The sequence below is a fragment of the Ailuropoda melanoleuca genome, chromosome 1, assembly GCF_002007445.2.
Source record: "Ailuropoda melanoleuca isolate Jingjing chromosome 1, ASM200744v2, whole genome shotgun sequence".
NCBI lineage: Eukaryota > Metazoa > Chordata > Mammalia > Carnivora > Ursidae > Ailuropoda > Ailuropoda melanoleuca.
Window position 1 is genome coordinate 175,924,876 of NC_048218.1, and position 19,278 is coordinate 175,944,153.

The 19,278-nt window shown below is 38.4% G+C and overlaps 1 protein-coding gene across 4 annotated transcripts in view; it reads right to left on the minus strand.

The window, feature by feature from the left end:
* DOCK4 (dedicator of cytokinesis 4) overlaps positions 1 to 19,278 on the minus strand; it is a 412,699-nt gene that overhangs the window by 223,085 nt on the left and 170,336 nt on the right. For all 4 annotated transcript variants that reach the window (XM_034670756.1, XM_034670760.1, XM_034670743.1 and 1 more), the window contains exons 2-5: positions 11,372 to 11,455; positions 9,029 to 9,069; positions 6,903 to 6,958; positions 1,209 to 1,305 (exon numbers count right to left, since the gene is read on the minus strand). In XM_034670756.1, coding sequence (XP_034526647.1) covers positions 1,209 to 1,305; positions 6,903 to 6,958; positions 9,029 to 9,069; positions 11,372 to 11,455 — 278 coding nt within the window. The remainder of the gene's footprint in view (positions 1 to 1,208; positions 1,306 to 6,902; positions 6,959 to 9,028; positions 9,070 to 11,371; positions 11,456 to 19,278) is intronic.

Consider the following 19,278-nt stretch of genomic DNA (forward strand, 5'->3'; position numbering starts at 1 on the left):
TCCGTTGTAGCCTCTCAGCACAGACCCATTGAGTTCAGTTATCTTGACTTTGCACGTACCTCACTCCAGCAAAGCGCAGACTGGCATTTCATCTAAGACTGTCTTGTGGATTTTAGTAGTGAGTCCTAAAGCCACCAGCTCCAGAAGGGCATGGTCAGAGAAATCTAACATCAAAAGCGTTTTATTTTTGAGATTTTTCTTGCCTCGATGAAATAGTCTACTGCATTTTGTATGTAACAGACAATGAAAACTCTCATTCTGTGCCAATGTCCTTCACTAATTTGGATTTTCTCTTTGACAAGCTGTTTCAAATCGTTTTGTCAGGTTAAGTACACCTTTGTATTTTGAACGCATCCCTTCAAATGATTAAGCTGTTCTATAAATGTCTTTGAAAATAAAAGGAGAAATAGCATTCATCTTCCTCAAAACCTCACCACCCCCAAATTTGCACATATTAAGAGAGCCAAAGTGAGGGCACTAGATTCCCATCAGAATCCCAGCCCTGCCATTTTCCCACCATGTGGGTCATAGGAAGTACTTCACTCTGTCTCATGTTCTTCATTCGTAAGCTGGGGATGTTCCTGGTCATCATCTCCTTGAGTGGCTGTATGGATTCAATGAGACATTGCATATGGAGTACTTCCCCAGGGTTTGTGACACAATAAGCACTCAGTAAGTATAATTTGTTGTAATAGGCAAAGAGGTATATAAAAACGTACTCTCCAAACATTGACCTGACCCCCTTCCTATTTTTTTTTTTAAGAAACATTCCTTTCTCTTGTATATTTAAAATATTCTTGTTCATTTGGACTAAGGAGTCTATCATTTTCAGTACATTTGAATCATTTACAGAAAGTTAGAATAAAATATCACCAATACTCCAATCGCACTCAAAATAAATTTCTTTCTCCTTGGAAATTAAAAATACCCAGAAAGCCTGACACCAACTAGTTCCATGTAAACCATTCTAATTGATGAGATGCCAGAAAAATCATCTTTTACATTCCTACATCTTGAAAAAGAACTCACAAAGCCCATTCTTAGTGGACACACAGAGTACAAGTCTTATTAGGCTCTGTATCTCTGATTTCTGGGAGCACTAGTGCCTTGGAGCACGTGCTCAACTATTAGTCAATGCTGACTCCTATTCAAATATTTCTTAAAATAATTCTCTATCCAAAAAATTATGCCATTAAAAAGTTACTTACCACATAGAGCTGTTTCCACATGGTTCCCCAGTCTCTTAATGTTGATGTCATTTCTGTTATAACGGAGTCTTCAGTGGGAATAACCATTTCAAATTGTCTGTGAAATTAAAAGAGAAAAACAAAGTCTACATGCAAGTATCATAGATAACAATTTTCTTTTAAATCCTCTGAAAGATATAGGTGGGAAAGGAAACTGCCTCTTATTTTGGGTTCTGCAGCCAGTAATGAGGATCTGATGAGAGACCTGTGTGAGGAATGTGATGTGGGTCATGGCAGTACAATACCAAAGGACCGGCCACTTCATCCACACCAAGTTTGAGGAGTGTGGTGAGAAGCAGCAATATCAGAAGACTTCTGCTCCAGCCACAATGTGACCACTTAAGAACAACTCATTTAACCTCCCAAGCCCAAAAGCCTTCATGTAACATGAGATCACCGAGCCTGCATAAACTGAGATAGCTTTCAATGCTATCCCGATCAAAATACCGAGGACATTTTTCAAAGAACTGGAACAAATAGTCCTTAAATTTGTATGGAACCAGAAAAGGCCCAGAATCTCCAAGGAATTGTTGAAAAGGAAAAACAAAGCTGGGGGCATCACAATGCCGGATTTCGAGCTGTACTACAAAGCTGTGATCACAAAGACAGCATGGTACTGGCACAAAAACAGACACATCGACCAATGGAACAGAATAGAGAACCCAGAAATGGACCCTCGGCTCTTTGGGCAACTAATCTTTGATAAAGCAGGAAAAAACATCCGGTGGAAAAAAGACAGTCTCTTCAATAAATGGTGCTGGGAAAATTGGACAGCTACATGCAAAAGAATGAAACTTGACCACTCTCTCACACCATACACAAAAATAAACTCCAAATGGATGAAAGACCTCAATGTGAGACAGGAATCCATCAAAATTCTAGAGGAGAACATAGGCAACAACTTCTATGACATCGGCCAGAGCAACCTTTTTCACGACACATCTCCAAAGGCAAGAGAAATAAAAGATAAAATGAACTTATGGGACTTTATCAGGATAAAGAGCTTCTGCACAGCCAAGGAAACAGTCAAAAAAACTAAGAGACAGCCCACGGAATGGGAGAATATATTTGCAAAGGACACCACAGATAAAGGACTGGTATCCAAGATCTACAAAGAACTTCTCAAACTCAATACACGAGAAACAAATAAACAAATCATAAAATGGGCAGAAGATATGAACAGACACTTTTCCAATGAAGACATACAAATGGCTAACAGACACATGAAAAAATGTTCAAAATCATTAGCCATCAGGGAAATTCAAATCAAAACCACACTGAGATACCACCTTACGCCAGTTAGAATGGCAAAGATAGACAAGGCAAGAAACAACAATTGTTGGAGAGGATGTGGAGAAAGGGGATCCCTCCTACATTGTTGGTGGGAATGCAAGTTGGTACAGCCACTCTGGAAAACAGTGTGGAGGTCCCTTAAAAAGTTAAAAATTGAACTACCCTATGACCCAGCCATTGCACTACTGGGTGTTTACCCCAAAGATACAGACGTAGTAAAGAGAAGGGCCATATGCACCCCAATGTTCATAGCTGCATTGTCCACAATAGCCAAATCATGGAAGGAGCCGAGATGCCCTTCAACAGATGACTGGATTAAGAAGCTGTGGTCCATATATACAATGGAATATTACTCAGCTATCAGAAAGAACGAATTCTCAACATTTGCTGCAACATGGACGGCACTGGAGGAGATAATGCTAAGTGAAATAAGTCAAGCAGAGAAAGACAATTATCATATGATTTCTCTCATCTATGGAACATAAGAACTAGGAGGATCGGTAGGGGAAGAAAGGGATAAAGAAAAGGGGGGTAATCAGAGGGGGGAATGAAACATGAGAGACTATGGACTGTGAGAGGCAAACTGAGGACTTCAGAGGGGAGGGGGTGGGGGAAGGGGATAGCCTGGTGATGGGTAGTAGGGAGGGCACGTATTGCATGGTGCACTGGGTGTTATACGCAACTAATGAAGCATCAAACTTTACATCGGAATCTGGGGATGTACTGTATGGTGATTAACACAATATAATAAAATAAAATTAAAAAAAAAAAAACTGAGATAGCTTTTGCTTTTCAAGTGCTATGACCATAGGACTCAAGGGGAGTAGCAAACTTGTTCAATGATCAGGATATTATGGCTGCAAACATCCAAACCAACTTCAGTGTTAGAAGTACCTAGACGCTGAGGTACAGATTAAAACATCACTTGATCTTATTAACACTTCACTATTTGTAAATGGGACCATGAAAAACGATTAGTATATTAGTAATGTTATCATGCATCATCGAACTTAAAAGATTTGCTATCACAGATGTTTGAATATCCATTGTGCAATGTTCCTCTCTACAATTAGGGTCATATATCCTTCCTGTTTCTTCTCTTAAAGTGAAACACTACACTTGGAAAGCATTCATACGAACACCTCCTAGGGTATGTAAGTGGTCCTGACATTGAGAAGATACATGAAGCTATGGACAAAAAGAAAACCCAGATATCCTTTATCTTCGTGTCGATCTTTGACGTACGACAACCTTTTTCCTCATCTGGAATTTCTTTTTTCAAATTCTTTTCAGTTCGTGTGCAGGTTAAAATTCTTAAGTGGCTATTATCACTACAGCTTCTGAAAAGAATGCTACCAGCTATTTGATGGGAATTATTTTCTTAACATTTGAGTATGCATTTTTTCGAGGACAACATCTAATATGTACAAGGTAACAGCATTTTAGACACCAAACCAGGTTGTCTAGATGATCAAGGGAAAATTACTTCTTAGCATGAGGCTAATAACTGCTCTGTAGTTCTTTTGTGATGTTCTATCCAAAGGGTGTATAATTGTCTTTTGTAAAGTCTTCTTGACAGCAAGTAAGAGAACTAAAATCTTCACCAACAGAGCCTCATTTCCTCATTGCATAGTGCTGCTAAAATACTTGCTCTGTGACTATTTCCCTTCTTTCTAGAGCTTAAACACAGCTGAAAATGTAAAAGTGGGATTTAAAACTAGAAATAAAAGTAAACAGTAATATATGAACTGCAACATATACAGAACCTTTTATCAAGTCTACGTGTGACATTTTCAAATGGTAGTGGCTTGATTTTGCTTTTGAAGCAGCTGTTGCAATTTAAATGATGAATATTTGGAGACAGAGATTATAAAATGATCAGGTGTAAGGTCACGAAGGGAACAATGAATTTCCAGGACAACTCGACAACCTACTTAACATTTAAAAAGTGGCATGACCTCAAGCAGCAATTAAACACTACAGAAGTGGCCTCGTTGTTCATAAACCATAATTTAATTTAAGGACCCCCATCAGCCCTCCAATGCTCTGAAGACCCAGGAACGAACAAAAAGGCAATTCAATCTGTGAGAAGTTGATTTGGGGTTTGTTCAACCAAAATGTAAATTTTTAAGAAGCTTTACAAAATCGCCATTTTCGGTGAGGCAGCTGTTTCCTCTTAATCACACCAAAACCAAAGTCAATGTTCAAACAGTTGTAAGTGGTGGTCCCTGAAATCACATTTTATTCAATTATTCTGAGATATACTTTGCAGCTACTTCATCCTGGTGGGCCATCAGGCTGCCGGTCTTAAAATAAGAGAGTTTAACATCAAAATCCCAAAGAAGTTCCTCTTTGGGAACGCAATCACCTGGTAATATGTGTTCTCAAATGTCTTCAGGCTCAAGTTTTTCTTCCAGTTAATAGTCCTAGAATCTAGGGTCTCAATCAATTCCAATATTTTTTTTCTTTTTAAGAAAATAAATGTGGGTTCTATCCTCAACGTTCTCCTGCTACTTAATGTTCATGATGCCCTGTGTCACATGGGGAACCCACAACCAAGTTTCAAACTAAAACAACTAAAGTTTGAGACATCTTTAGCCTTATTTAAACTTCCTCGGGCTCAAGGACGGGGGCCAGATACATACCAGTTACTGCCTAGGACAAAAATAAATCAATAAAAGAAGGCACTTGTTTTGATAATGACCCACCCCAATCTGCTTTGAGAGGGAGGACTTCCACTGGGTGGGATGATGCTTGACATCATCTTTGCTAGCATCCTCTATTTCCCTTGCTCCGGGGTACAGTGGGGGCCTAGAGGTCCTTTGCTCTGCAGAGTTAAAGGGGTAGGGCTGGGCTTGGAGCACAGGCAGCAAAGAGAACTGGTTGCACGGGTCTACCCAGGTGAACACTTTAAGGGTCAGGGTAGAGACCTTGGGGTTTCCACACTGCCCAGCACAGATCACTAGAGCAGAAAGGTCAGAACAAAGAGTGAGCCTATGGCCTAAGTACCTTCTAGAGTTTCCTCTGGTTTACTTGAGGGGAGCTGGACAGTGTCAGAGTGAGCCTGGTAGGAGAACTGCAGGACTGATAACTCTACTTGACTCATTCCTGGTGGGTTACAGCTGCACAACCTTCCCAAAGGACACACATTTATTAAAACGGTAGTAACAGTAGTAATTATTCATATTAGAATCATCATGTTTTTAATCTACTATTTTAAATAATTACTTCTGCTACTACTACTGATAGTAATATTGTTTAAAGTAGTGTATATGTCTGTGTGTGTGTGTGTGTGTGTATGGATATACAGTCTAAAGATCTCCTAGAGTTTTATCCATGTAGGTAACTCTCAGGGTATTTATACCATAGACTCTCACCCACCTGCAGAAGTTATTTCAATGAACTAAGATTAATACTTTACCTTTATAGAGAGTGGATATAAGAATCATCCATTTAAATAGCATCCTTGGAACTTTTTTGGTAAAACTCAAGTTTGAAGATCTCATTTACTAGGATTTAAAATGTGCTTTAGTAATTCAAATAAACTGCTATTTTTTCTATTTGAAGACAAATGTAATTTTTATGGCCGAAGCTGTACTTTTTTTGGTCATAAAATGACAATCATTCAGTGGTCCAGGGTGTATTCCTTGTGACACTGGCAGCTAACATTTGGGTCCAAATCCACGGCCCACTTATAATGAATGATCTGCTCATGATAACCACTTAAAATAAGCAAATTCTACTGTTTTATACTATGGTATTTTATTTGAATGATCTGTTATCCTGACAGCTACTTCAAGGCCTTTTGGAAATAGACTGGAAAAACTTCTAAAACGTATGAGAAATCTTAGGTGATCAATGAGCTCAATCAAACAAAGAACAGAAATGCCATTCCCTAAAATAGAAGGGTGGCTTTGTGAAGTGGTCACACAAGGATATGGTATGATCCCCAATTAGGAAAAAACAGTCAGACTTGGCTGCTTCTAATCAGTGGTAAATCTAGGAAATTCCTGGGGTTTGAGACATGACTCAGCACTCCATGGGTCGACTGCCATGCTTCTCTATACAGCAGGAAACCAAAAAGAACCAACTCCTTCTGCTTCAGATTAGGCTGATCCATGATCTGTGGACAATGAGAGACCTGTGATGCCCCAGATTCTCCCCCAGTCCGGCACACGCGGCAGAAGGTATCGCATCTTCTCCCCCAACTGCCTTAGTGTGATCCACCTTTACCCAACCACACAGACCGTGGCATGATCTCCCAGAGTTCATTTGTCAAGACAATTACAAGGCCTTTCAAATTCTCAAATAAGCAACGGTTCCGTGAAAATCCTCTCACTATTAATAAAACTCGTTTCTTACCCTTTGTTCTTCACACAGGCATTTTTCAAGTGAACGTAGCTGGAAGGAAAGATACCCTGTGGGAGAAAACAGGAGGTTATGGTGCTAGCTGACTGATAAGGCGGGGGTGCTTTCAACAGTCATGCGTATAAAATACAGTCATACAACCATAACAGTACCAGGAATAGGGAAGAACAACACCTATAACAACCCTGGATCCCTTCTTTTTATGCCTACCATTCACGAGTTTACAAATTCAGGGATTCTCTAACATAGAATTTAAAAAAAAATTAAATCCCACTCAAAAGTATATTCTTTATAAAACAGAAAATTTTTAAATTTTCAGGAATTCTGCATAGAACAGAAAGCATGTTACACTGAATAAGAATTTTTAAAATGCTGCATAGGTTTTTAATATTGTATTAGTTTTTGTTTGTTTTGGTAGTTGTTCCTTTTCTTCTCCCTAAAACACTCATGTCTCTTTTAAAATACACACACACACACACACACACACACACACACACACAAACACCACTATGAATTGGAAGACAATACAAATATTATGTGTTATGTTAGACCTTTGATGAAAACACAGCAGCAATTAATCACCAGGCTGCATTCTGATGGAATAAAAATTAAACAAAAGACAGCATGCTAGCTTAAAGCTTTTTATTGTACAGAAAAGACAGGAGAAGGAAATTGTTCCTTTGTTCTAAATCGGAAGTTGAAAGAAACAACATAAAAAAAATTAGCATCAATTTTATTGTCCATTAAGTGACAATATCCTCTGAATGATTTCTGATATATCATCAAATGACAAATTCAATTAAATATTTAGGAAAGCAAATGTCATTTGAATACATTATCGCCATTGTGGATCCAAGGATAACATAAAATTTAATAAGCAAATTCTGTACATATGACAGTAGTAAACAGACACACATGTTAAAAAATATGTTGTTTTCTTCAAAATTTAACTCAATAAAGTGGGATTAACAGAGTAATTATAATTAATGAGAAGAAGTCAGAACTTGAGGTTAGAAGAGTGGCAGAAATAAGCCCTAATATATTTTTTCAATTATTCTAAATGAATAATTAAATACTGAAGCTACATTTGCATGTGCCTTGCAGATGTCCAAAAATAACTTTAAATGAGGGCTAAAGTATTTTAAAAAATTTAATTTCTACACTCTTTTGTCCCTCAGGCTCTCCTTTAGAATGACCAAAAATAAATGAAATACAGTTATTAAACATAGCTGGATGATCCAGAAGAAGGTATATTTAAGCAAAAAGGCAGAAGAATTTAGATTACTTGCAGTATATTCTGAGAATACGAAATGATACAATGTCTTATCTACTTAGATTACTTGCAGTATATTCTGAGAATACGAAATGATACAATGTCTTATCTACAATCCTAATAAAGCCAGAATTAAACCAAAAAATGAACATGACACGGAAGAGAATAACACAGAATGTGGGAAGTATGGATGAAAGTTGGAGAGATTAGAATAAAGCAAACACAGATAATAAATAGTAAGGATGAGTGTCAAAGTCATAAAGTATACAAATGAAAAGTAACACAAAAATCATACGACTTCCTACTGTAATTCCTGAGGATGTATATACACATATACATGATAATGAGTCTTAGTTTCTGCCTGGAATGGTAAGAACAGGGAGATCTTTATAATATGGTTTCCCCATGCTTCACCTGCCCAAACCCAAAAGGGAATCTTACTAAGCTGCTGAAATCAATGTGTTTATCCACACCACTCTTTTACAATGATATCACAGAAAACTAGAAGATTAAATACCTCTATTCAATTTTTCTTTTGGAATATCTATTTCCCCTGCTTGAATTTTAATTTCACTCTCTGCTAAACTAACACTTCAAAAAGATTTTGTTTATCTATAATGAGATTAAGGTCTTCTCTGTACAAACTGGAAGAGCTACGTAGGATTATCATTTGAGTAGGATGTCTCAATGATAATCCAAGTTCAAAGGAATTTCAAAATTATGAAAATCTGTATTGCCATTTGGCATTTCAACTAAGAGTCCCAACTGTAATTTCAGTTGTAAAATGAAATAAAATGACTTTTTAAAAAATCCCATAGTTATGATTTCAAGTAATATTTTTTATTACCTTGACATTTGGGTTTTTTAAGGCAAATCCTCTGTACCAGCCTGTGGAGAAATAATCATGGTCATTATTTTGATAAACCACTGTAATATTTTAAAGAAAAGAAATGATTACAAATAAATCTGTCCTTTACTGATGGAATTTTACCCTACAAATAAATATTCTGTGTATGAACAAGATGGGAGTGGGATTGGGCTAGACTATAGCTCAAGTGACTACTAGTTTAAATATTCTATTAATAAACTGTTTAAAAAATCGTAATGGAAATTTACATGAAAAATAGAAACATGCATAATGCAAGTACAGGGTTTGGAATCAGAGCACTGGGCTTAAATTCTGGCTTTTCTACTTATCAGATTATTTTATTTTGGTCAAGTTAATTTAAGTGAGCATAGTTTCTCCACATTTTATAAAAGGCTACATTATGTCTCAGGGAAATTCAAGAATCTGCACAAGATTTAATATGTTTCCAATTTCTCTGTGCCTGACTATAAGGCCCTGACTCTATCACCAGAGTATAGTTAGGGATCAGCCAACAGTCATCGAGTAAATCTGCACATCCTTGAGCCCATCATCTAGGGTTAGGATCACTCTGATAGCATAAAAAGAGGGAAATCTGGTATCATCCATCAAGAAAAGTGATGGGTACTCTTATCAGCAAAATGTCCTACCACCTGAGCTCACCCTAACTTTTCTTCTGTAGAACACCTATGACTAAACCTCCAAGCAACTCTGAATCAATATTTTACAGCACTATCCTGAAAGACGAATGTATTTTTTTATCATTTAAAACAAGTGTAAGGTATATATATATATATATATATACACACACACACATATGAAAATGTATGGTGAATATATATCCCCCATAAATGTATTATTTTCAACTTGTAGTTTCTTCAAGCATGAAACCATTGTTTATTGGTAAGAAATTACTTTACCATGTAACAACTATATTGTTGAATTGGACTTTTTTGATTAATTGAATTTTTAAAAAGAAATATTTGAACACTGTATTTAAACATTAAATATTTATATAATATATTTATATAAAATTTATATACTTATATAAAATTTATATATTAAATATAAATATTTAAATATATTTTGTTCCTTATATTATAAAATGCCATTCCTAACAGCTTTAAAATCAGTCTGAAGAAAGCAAAATGAATTGAGCAGAAACTGTCTATCTCAGGATTAATATGATCCCTTAAAGACACATCCAAGAAATATATCCATTCATAAATAATTATTTAAACAGAAACCAAAACTTTTTGAGAACTGCAAAAGTCTCATAGAGAGGTCTCTGTCCAATTATATTGCAGAGAAAGGTTTTTGGGTTACAAAACAGCTTCCATTACCTATGGAGCCCACTTCATGTACCAATTCAAAACATTTTATATTTACTGTACACAAAATATAAATAAAATACATCTGGCAATAACATGGAAGACCTCATTATATTTTTAAAGATATCATTTACAGCAGACAGAATAAATGTCCATGTATCACCACCATTTAATGTGAGGTTCTAAGTAAATTTAACAGCGCTGTTTGGAGGAACACAGTTTAATGACTCTTGACGTGATAGAATGTTATCACATTATAAATTCCTATTAAGAACAACATTTCAGGAGGAAAATGGGAACTTTTGGATATACTGATAGGGCTTTAAAATGTGGTCATCTCATTAATGAGAAAAAAAAAAGAGTAATCATTTCAACTGGGATCTTTTTAAATAAGAAAGCTTAAGGATGTTTTATGAAACAGGAATGGAAATATTTGACAACATATTAAGTATCTTGATTAATGAGTTACATGCTGCATAAATTAATAATCATAAAATACTTACAACATATTCCACTAATACTTCATATGCATTGAATAACTTTAGTTCAAGTTTGGGGGTGGCAGGGAAGAAGACTACGGGCCTAGAGCAGAGCTGGCCTTGGCAGGAGTCCTCCCCAAGGCATCTGATTACCTAACCTTGGAGAAGCCACTTCTGCTCTGGATCTCTGTTTCCTCCTGTCCTGAGGGACCTACGTGGCACTGAGTCATGAACTCCCACAAATACAGAAGCCTCTAATGCTTACTATGTTGGCATCTAGTGAATATAAGGAAATAATATTAGGAAAAATATATCAGCTTAGAAACAGCAAATGATGCTTTTCCATAAGCAAACACTGAATATGCAAAAAACAAGTTTTGTCAAAAACAGTTCACAGTGACCACTGGAAAAATCCCACAAATTAATAGAAGGACAGAATTTGTAAACATTATGAGCCGTCCAATGGTGAGGAGGTTGGTTATACAACCTCAAACAATCATCACGAGCCCACTTACCATCACATTTCTCCAGGATCTGAACTGTATCTCCAATTTCCAATGACAGGCCATACGGGACAGTTCCTCGAAAACTGGCAATAACTGTAAAAGATGTTATAGAATATATGAAGATAATCATATCAGTTATACTGCTTACTATTAACTGTTACTGACTAGGAAAAACGAATGTGAAGAGGAAGTACACTTGGAGAGCTAAAACCTGCTGTCATATTTAAATTTTATATATTTTTGAAGAGAGTCAATCTTAAAGTTTATATACTTTGCCAACTTCTGGGTCAAATAAGTGTTATAAACATGAATTTTAAAGATATGGAATTTACTAAAATAATACAAAATATCAAGAGTATCACTCAATAACCTATGTGACAAGGTTACTTCCCGACAAGCTCTGTGCCACTCCTGCTTATTGCTATATTTACTCTTCATCCAGATGCCTTGCCCACAGTAGTTACTCAATAAATATGTATTCACTAACAAATGAGGAATACGTATCCTATTTGCTGTTCAGGTTGATTTACCTTTGTACTCTGTTGCTTGAAGGAGATTGCTTTTTCCCTAGACTGTAAGCTCCTCAGGAAAAGAGACTGCATCTATTTACTTGCTAGTATGTCCCCAGGGCTTAGCCAAGTACGTGGCATAAGAGCAGTCTTCTTGAGTAGTAATCAATAGTAACATTTTATTTAGTCATGACTAGACTCCTCCCCTAGGATTAAGCACACAGCCACCATGACAATTCCCATATGCCTTAACTCTCTGGGAACAGGGTGTGTGTGTCCGGGGGTGTGGGTAGGGTGTCACCATTTAGTTACCAAGTGGTTATAGACTGACTGGCTTCTGAAACCTTTCACAGGGCTAGGCAGGACTAGGATGTTAAAACCAGATAAAGTGTGTACTGGTTAGTCATCTCTGGGTACCTCAAGGAGTTACAGAGAGAATGAACCACAATGATTCTCCCCAGGAGAGTAATCCTGAGTCAAAAAGGAGACAAGGATGGGGAAATAACAAAAATGCACCTCAATACATGAAATATCTCCAGCTCAATACATTGCACTGTAATCAACTTGCAATCTACGTTTTTAAAAAAATGATAGTAAATGCTTTGAGCAATTTTTAAAAGACCAAAATTTTGGAAGTGAATTTTATAATTCCATGTCAGATAGTGAGGTTTAGATACAACCCCAATCCCCAAAATAAATTATTACTACTGTTGTGAATGTATTTTAAAAGGTTGAAGAAACACATGAATCTGTCAAAAATCAGGACATGCTGATAAGTAATGTGCTTTTAGAGAGGTCTAAAGCCCTTTCCTAATCTCGAAACAAAATTAACAGTAGAGATCGAAAGACAGGACAGAAAACATAACCCATAGTAAATGAGATGGATGAAAATAACTGTAGAGTAACCAAGTTAGAACATTTTAGACAAGCACTAATTCGTGATGTCATTCTCTAACTGTGACCATTATTACCATATAACCTCATACTGACGTGCTACAAGATGTCTGCTCAAAAAATAATCCAGGGTCTGTGTATCTTGACAGATTATCTCAAATAACTTTCAGAAACCACTTCTTGTAAGGGATCACAACTGAACAGACAGTAGACTGATTACAGTTTAAAAGACTTCAGAGCAAGCTTGCACCCAGAATTACCTTTCTACATTCATGAAGTTAGCCTGAGCACTCACAAGCCTAGTGGTTCCACACTGCTCCTCTTCGAGATCTAAGTGCATGGACTCCCCGACGCAGCTCTCTATATAAGCTCTGACCACTCATAAATGCCCTTGTACCTCCCAAGGCTGCATGCTCTCTCCTAGCCCTCATCACCTCCTTGAACACAGCAGTACCATTCATGGACTTCATGTCTTCCTCCTCCCTTCATGCATCGGACCACTCAAACCAGCCTCCATTGTGCTCTGAAACTGCTCTACTGAAGTCACCGTCCCTTCACTGTGACCACATGCGTATCACTTTCAGGAACCTATCTTCTCTTAAACCATACCTTCTTCTGTAGACCTTCTTTTCTTAGCCCTCTTCTTAAATGTTGGTGTCATCCTGCATGCCCAAGATGCTGAAGCGTCAAGGCTGGGGTGAGGACAATAGCATCAAACTTGGCATCATGAGACATGAGTTTGAGCCCAGGACTTAACAATTATTAGCTGTGTGACTTTAGTCAAGATAACCTCTCAAAATCTGCGTCACCTCATCAGGCAAGTGGGGGTAACAATAAAAGAACTACAAAAGGTACTGGAGGGTTAAATAAGGCGCCTATCAGAAATAACTCACTACATTCTTTGGGACATTCTAGTCTTTAATAAATACTTCAGTTATTTAAACTGTACTTTTTCGTTCTATCCATATACATTCTTCCTCTTTGGAGAGAGTCCCAAGACTTCTGGAATCACCTGTTGACAAATGGTTTGCTAAGTCTCTCTCCAGTTGTGATGTGTGCCCTGAGAATCTGACACAAACCTGCAACTGCTGTATCTCTGTTCAGATGTCTAAGCACCTAAAACTTGGCATACCTGCAGCTGAATCCATTATCTCCCCTCATCCTCTAACCAAATCTAAGCTATCTTCTCTCTCCCAATCACATATTCTGAAATGTTAGTCTAACGTATTCTTCTATTGACAGTCCTGCTTTATCCTGCTATTACTAGGTGGATCTCTCTGTATCCCCCCACAGGGCCAATGTGAAGCCTTCTGGGTGTCTCCCTGGCTGTCCTTCCTCAACAATGTCCACAATGCCACTAGCTACCTTTGAGTCTGTCATCTTTGGGCTTAAGGTTTTGTGAGGTTTTTGTTGTTTTTTATGTTTCTGTATGTAGCATCAGGAAAATGACTGTATTTCTTCCATTAGATTTCTATTTCTTTTGTACTAAAAGGTGGTTGGTTAAATATATTGTGTAGTACTGGACAAGAGCTTGATCAGGCTAATTGTTTTTCTCTTCTTTCATGTTGCCATTTAGCTCATACAATCCTTAGTTATCTCCACTCTTAGGTATCTTTCCGTACTCCAGTTACAAAGATCTTCTATCAATACTTTGGTTACCATACTCCCTCACACGCTGGACTCGTGCATGGCTGACCTCCTGCAAAGATTCTTCTTTCACTCCTTGCAAAGCGAGGCCATTTTCCTCCTACAGATATGAGTTCAGTGGTCAGACACTTGTAGGGCAGCCTTCCTTGACGCACATCCCCTCAGCCCAACCACATGCACTCGTAGCAACATAGACTACCCAACCACACTCCTTATTTGTGCACATTTTGGAATATCTCCTGCAATAAACCGTTAAGCTCCACAAATGTAAGGTCTGTGTTGGTTTTAGCTCCTCAATGTATACCCAATTCAGCACAGAGCTTAGTCTCCATCTGAGCTCAGTAAATCATCGCCAAGGGAAGGAATGAGAGTATGCTCACAGTTGCTAAATACTCTGATCTTAAACAGGCAGGTTTCTTATTATTGGCAAGCTATTTTTAGAGAGGACTCAAATTGTTTAAGATCCAAACTACATTACCTGTGACAACTCATGCTTTCATAGGAGTTGCTGAAAGTGGGATGACAGTTTGTCTGGGTTCTATCTGTGTATCACCTCATTTCTAATTCCAAGCAGTCTATATGGGTGAATGCTGATTTTACTCATCAGCTATATAATATTTGAAAACTAATAAAAACATGCTAATAAGTTCTCAATCTCACTGGGCTTCAGATGCCTCCTCTATAAAACAGAGGAGGTAGACAAGGTGTTCTCTGCTCAGTCATATCCCAAATCACAGCAAGCTCTCTCTTGCAGGCCTCCATGCCTTTACACATATTATTCCCTTTTGGGGGGTTGCCTATCCCATCACTTATACGCTGGGAACTGCCAAATAGCCTTAGTTTAAATTCCAGCTCCAAGGTAAGCTCTTTTGATTTCCTGATGCTACCTTTCCTCATCCTTGCTTCAAGTGGAATCAATTACTCTCTGTGCTCCAAGGGTACTCTGACCACACTTTAAATTGGGTGAGGCACCCCATAATATTTTACCACTTTATTTATCTGTGTCTATTTGAGAACATGAACTATTTCTAATTCATCTTCAAGACCCAGTATATGAGTGTCTGAGTACAGAAATGGAGAATGAACACACACGGAATAAACGAAACCACTTAAAAATGGCATCCAGGTTTTAGAGATTCACAGAATGTTAGGGTCACCTCTTATACCTGAGAACACCTAAAAGTAAGTATTAAACTGCAGATCACATTAGAGAGTGGCACTTTTTCAAGATATGGTTCAGGCATGACTTTGAACTTTACCCTCTAAAATGGCAAGCCATTTTCAATCTTTGAGTTACACAAGTAACTCCACCTTGCAGAGTACTAAACTTGTCAATGGATGGATGAATGCTATACAATTTATGCTTCAGGTTATGAAAAAGAAAGTTGAAAGGGAAAGGCAGTTCTGGCAAAAAAGCAAAAGACTGGAAAAAAGGAATGGCTCATGTTTATTAGTGGTAGCATGTGATGTATCATAAATTAAGCAAAATGGTTTAGCAAAGCAAAGATTCACAAGATAACATAGGCTTTCACAAAACCTCAATTTGCAATTCCATCAAATACACTATATGTTACTTTTAGATTCCATTGTGGATACAACTTTCCAACTAAATCCCTATAAGTCCTTCAGGCATTTTTGCACGAAACAAGACTTTTTAACAAATAGCTGAAAATCTACTTTGTCCCCAGTTATTCTAAAGAGGCTATGCCTTCACACAAAAGTCTTCAGTGTCTACTTTCCAGGGGCATTTTTCCCCTGGGATACGTGACCACACACTGTCTTGATCCCTTGATTCCCTTTTGTTTTCTTATAAACTGAACGACTTTAGTAGTTACAGAAAAGATCACAGAAAATGAACTCTTCACAGAACTGAAAATGTAAAGGGCCAATACTATTGTTTCAGTCATGAGCCTTGAGAGTATAATTTTAAACAGCACATATAAACTACTGTATGGTATTGTGTTCATCTCTGCCCACTTGCTATTATGTAAAAAACATTATTTGGATTAACAAACATGCATATAAACTGAAGTTATAATCAGGTCTTTTAAAAATACGTAAGATCAGGGGCGCCTGGGTGGCACAGCGGTTAAGCGTCTGCCTTCGGCTCAGGGCGTGATCCCGGCGTTATGGGATCGAGCCCCACGTCAGGCTCCTCCGCTATGAGCCTGCTTCTTCCTCTCCCACTCCCCCTGCTTGTGTTCCCTCTCTTGCTGGCTGTCTCTATCTCTGTCAAATAAATAAATAAAATCTTTAAAAAAAAAATACGTAAGATCAAAATGTTAAATGCAGAGCATAATCATCTTGAAAGCCATGGTCATTAATAGACAGGATGACCTGACTACTTCCTGCTGATATGCTAGCCTCTGTATTCTAAGGCCATACAGGAGTGTACATTTGATACCATAAATCGCTGCCTATTATCACTCCTGTTATTACTTTATATACCAATACTCTGTTTAGTACCTATTGACAATTCGTTTGAAATTAAATGGCTGTGAGAAACATCCTCATATAGACTCAGAAGTATTTTCTATGAAGAAGATAAAAAGAAAGCAATTCTGTGAGGTAGGGACTCATACCTTAGTTTCAATGATCTGTTTGCTCATACTAGAAACAAATTCATATTTTAAAACTTAAGCACTACAGAGAAACTCAATCACAGAGTTCTATGACTTTTAAAAGCAAAAATAGAAAAAAAATATTAAAAAGCTACTCTAAGTCAATCATGCAGCTCTGTATCACAGACAATAACAAGTTCATCATCATTGTCAAATAATAATTACATGATTCTATTCACCACAATTCAATTCAAGCCTGGCAAAGGCTGCCCCTTGCCCTTTATGGGCTGACAATCTAAGATGAATGGGACATAACGTAAAAAAAATAATGAAAATGCTTTGTCCCTTGAGAAAAAAGGAAGGAAAATCATCTCTCAAAGTCAGAGTTTGGGCTTCATCTTTCTAATAATAGGATCTCCGACTCATGAGCAGGTTGCGGTCTGAAAGTCACTTGTGAGCTGACTATTTACAACACAGAACATGGTGCTATTGTTCTTAAATTCTGAGACTAGACCACAGAATCCTATTTAATACAAAAATGAAACTGCTGTTTTTGGCTACAAAAAATGTGCTATGACTGCACCAGAAACCAACTAAACATGTTGATATGAGCAGTTGTAAAATCTTGACGCACAGCAGTGACAGTTAGAAGACAATGATGGAGCAGGTGTTGACCATGTAGACATGCTAAAGAAACCCTTCCTCAGAGCACATTTAAAACTGGTTCTTTCCTGTGTCTGCATTCATTTCACATTGTACCTTCAGCTCTGGCTTGTCATGGACGTATCTACATTTAGGTTTATCAGTTTTGAGTGTCACTGGTGGTAGGGGGAGCACAAATGGAAAAGTGGAGAAAGAAGTAGGATTCCTGAAGGACCTGGATAAGAGCTGGAAGAAACAGAAAAAGGAAAAGGAGATTAATGAGAAATTCTTTCCAGGGTGAACTGTGGAAGGAAACAAGGGGTCGCCTCCCCTACACATGTGTAAAATCCTCCTATAGGCAAAGATACAGTATGGTGGGGGGAAACCAAGATACTGGCCTAATCTAAGACTCTTCTTTCTTTATAGCTGTCTGGAATTGGGTTTGAGGGCAGAGAGAAGTCACCTGGAGATTTCTATTGGAACCATCACTAGTACAGGACAGAACTGTCTTTCTCCCAGGTCCTCTTCTCTCTTTCCCCTCCACAAGTTAGGAGCAAAGCGGTCATTCCTAACCTCAAGGGACTCCACGCTGGCTATCAGTATGACAGCAGGACTGGGGAAGCAGATGGCCCAGAAAGACTGAAGAAAAAATTCAGATCAAATGTGGAAGGGGGACACCTGGGTGGCTCAGTTAAGCATCTGCTTTTGGTTCAGGTCATGGTCCCAGGATCCTGGGATGGAGCTGGAGTCAGGCTCCCTGCTCAGGGGGGAGTCTGCTTCTCCCTTCCTCTCTCTCTCAAATAAGTAAATAAAAAGAAAAGGGGGAAGAGGGAGAGGAGAGAAAAGAGTGTGAGGGTGGAGATAGAATGGTAGCTCCTGAATATTGCTGTGATGCTAAAAATGAACTAAGAAAATGAAAGAAATGCTGTGCTCCTTCTTCTCATCCTCAAACTTGCCATGAGCTTGGCATCTGGCTCTGTTCTGGAAACGGCCCGTGCCTGCAGGCCTCGTACACCTTGCAGACACACCTGAGAGGCACAAGTGTAGGCACGCTGACAAGCAGGATTCCATTCCTACGCCACAGTTACTACGGTCAGACTCCACACATGTCACATGACTCCCTTCTGGCCTAAGTGACTAGAAATCAAGCACACTGAATAAAATATATTCGTTTCTGACATTTCACACCTGAAAATGTATTGCTGTCCTTGACTGTTAAGAGGATAGTTCTCTCAGGGATTGCGATTGCAGAACTTCCATGTGGACTCAAGGTAAACATCAAGTCCGGCGGTGGCTGCCGCAACGCCAAGATCCCTCTTCAGAAATGCGTGACTGATTCTCCCAGCTGCTGAGAGCACTAGGCCAGGCGGCCCTTGGCTGCCAGCCCCCTTCCAGAACTGTGTCAGCTGAAGAGAGTTGCTTGGCCCGAGGTCATGCTCCCCTCCCAGGGTGGCCTGCATCTGGCGACGGATCGGGTGGGAGGAAGAGGGCCAGATCTTTCTGCTGCCGCTTGGTACTACTCCGAAGGGTCACTCTAGCTCAAGTGACCAAGGCTGTCATTGGGCCTGCCTCACAGGTCAACTTCTCCCTCTGTCCTGTCCTGCTTCCTTCCACTCCCCTCCATGGGCGTGAACCCCAAGAGCACTCCCTGATAAACACCCCA